This window comes from Antrostomus carolinensis, unplaced genomic scaffold, assembly GCF_000700745.2.
Source record: "Antrostomus carolinensis isolate BGI_N321 unplaced genomic scaffold, ASM70074v2 scaffold38943, whole genome shotgun sequence".
Classification (NCBI taxonomy): domain Eukaryota; kingdom Metazoa; phylum Chordata; class Aves; order Caprimulgiformes; family Caprimulgidae; genus Antrostomus; species Antrostomus carolinensis.
The window spans coordinates 298-1,966 of record NW_010307940.1 but is presented as its reverse complement, the minus strand read 5'-3'; the positions used below and the strand labels follow the sequence as shown (position 1 = coordinate 1,966).

The following is a 1,669-nucleotide window of genomic DNA, read 5'->3' as shown; positions in this document are numbered from 1 at the left end:
TCCCTGTAATTTAAGATTGACTATTTCTTGTGCAAATAGTTTAAAAAAAACCCCAACTTTTAATATGGAAACTATGTAACAATAAATTGCATGGCAGACTTCAATGTTTTTCCTTCTCTGCTATAGTTTACAAACTAGAAATTGTAAATGTGTAGGTAGTAGCTCTGGGAGGCAGATAACTTAAATTTTTATATGCAAGTTTTAGAAAAGTGCAAAGGAGAGCTGGAACTGAAATCTTTGAAGTTGTGTAATGATCCATAAAACACCAGAAGATAAAACACCCTGCTGGTTTTATAAGTTTGTAGACAAAGGAGTTTGTTAAATTTACTCCAGAATTTATCACGCTAAATTTCAAGAGTAGATTTTGAGAGCAAACAGATGACAAAATTAAAAGATATTGGCAGTGAGTTGAAGGCTGTTAGTTATGGGAATTCTGAGATACAAATTTCTTTTTTTCTTTCATAGTACTTCTTGATAGCCAGCTTACTTCTCTTTCATACTCTCAAGTTTCAGGGAAGATTTCTATTACGATGACACTGCTGGATACTTTGTTCTTGGAGGCAGTGGATACGTAAATGGTATTGAAGCATTCTTTGGACCCGTGAAATACTATCGTCTCAATGTGTTGGAAACAGAACAGGTAAACAAAAGCAGCTTTTGGGGATGTTTAAATATTAGCAGCCAGATATGGCTGTTTTGTTTTTTTTTTTTAACTGAAGCTCTTACCAAGTGATAAAGTTGCTATGAAGCATAATAGTTCTTGGGAATATATAACCAAAATATGATAATTTTCTGTTGAAATCCAGGAATGTTAGTTACCATTTCAAATGCTAAAAGATGACTTCTAGAAGTGATTTTCTGTTGAAATCCAGGAATGTTAGTTACAATGCTAAAAGATGACTTCTAGAAGTTAGTATGTAAAACAATGTTCCTAAATTTAAGGACAGACTTATTTTCAGTATTGCTTTGTTTCCCAGAGTTTTTGATGGTACAGTATTGAACACACTTGATTAATTTATGGTTTTGTGGAAATTGGTGTAAAAGTCAAATAGGCTTGGTCAATTTTGGAAGTTCATCCTTGGATTAAGCTGACTGTTTAAAGTCATAGCCTGTTGTGGCCAACATCACCATAATGTGCCTGGCACATTAACATGGTGTGCCAGATAAGCTGATTGTAGTAAACAATTGGTTTCTTTTGTTATTTGCCTACAACACTTCTTTCTAGCCAAGTGCAGACAAAAACAGGTACTGTAGATGCCATTTATCCATCATTTGCCTTTTTATAGATTTCTAACCCTCTTCATGATAAAGAAACAGTGGAACAAATTGAACTCTACTACGAGAGATGTATGGACATTCAAGAAATAGTTAATGAGTACAGATACATTGTAAGGCAAGGTGAAAAAGCACAAAGAAATTGTAAGTGTTGATCTATGAGATATCAATTTTAAACTGTCATCTTTGGAGACCTGTTTTCTTTTCTTTTACCAGAATCTGGATAACTATCATAAAAAGTAAACTTAAATTCAGCCATGACAAGAAAAAAGGCAATTTGAAGATTTTAGCCTTGTTACTGGTAGCTATAACTGTAGTTTTGTCCCTGCAAAGACTTTTGTGCCGTGGAATACAAACTTAAATCATGTTCTTGATATTTCTTCTCTAATAAGAC

At 33.4% G+C, this 1,669-nt stretch overlaps 1 protein-coding gene across 1 annotated transcript in view; it reads left to right on the top strand.

The window, feature by feature from the left end:
• Nucleotides 1–1,419, top strand: part of LOC104523141 (protein sel-1 homolog 3-like) — a gene marked incomplete at its 3' end in the record, with an annotated part of 11,033 nt that extends 9,614 nt beyond the window's left edge. Inside the window, exons 6-7 of the mRNA XM_010165624.1 lie at nt 508–640; nt 1,287–1,419. Of these exons, the coding sequence (XP_010163926.1) occupies nt 508–640; nt 1,287–1,419 (266 nt within the window). The remainder of the gene's footprint in view (nt 1–507; nt 641–1,286) is intronic.
• Nucleotides 1,420–1,669: the final 250 nt, after the last annotated feature.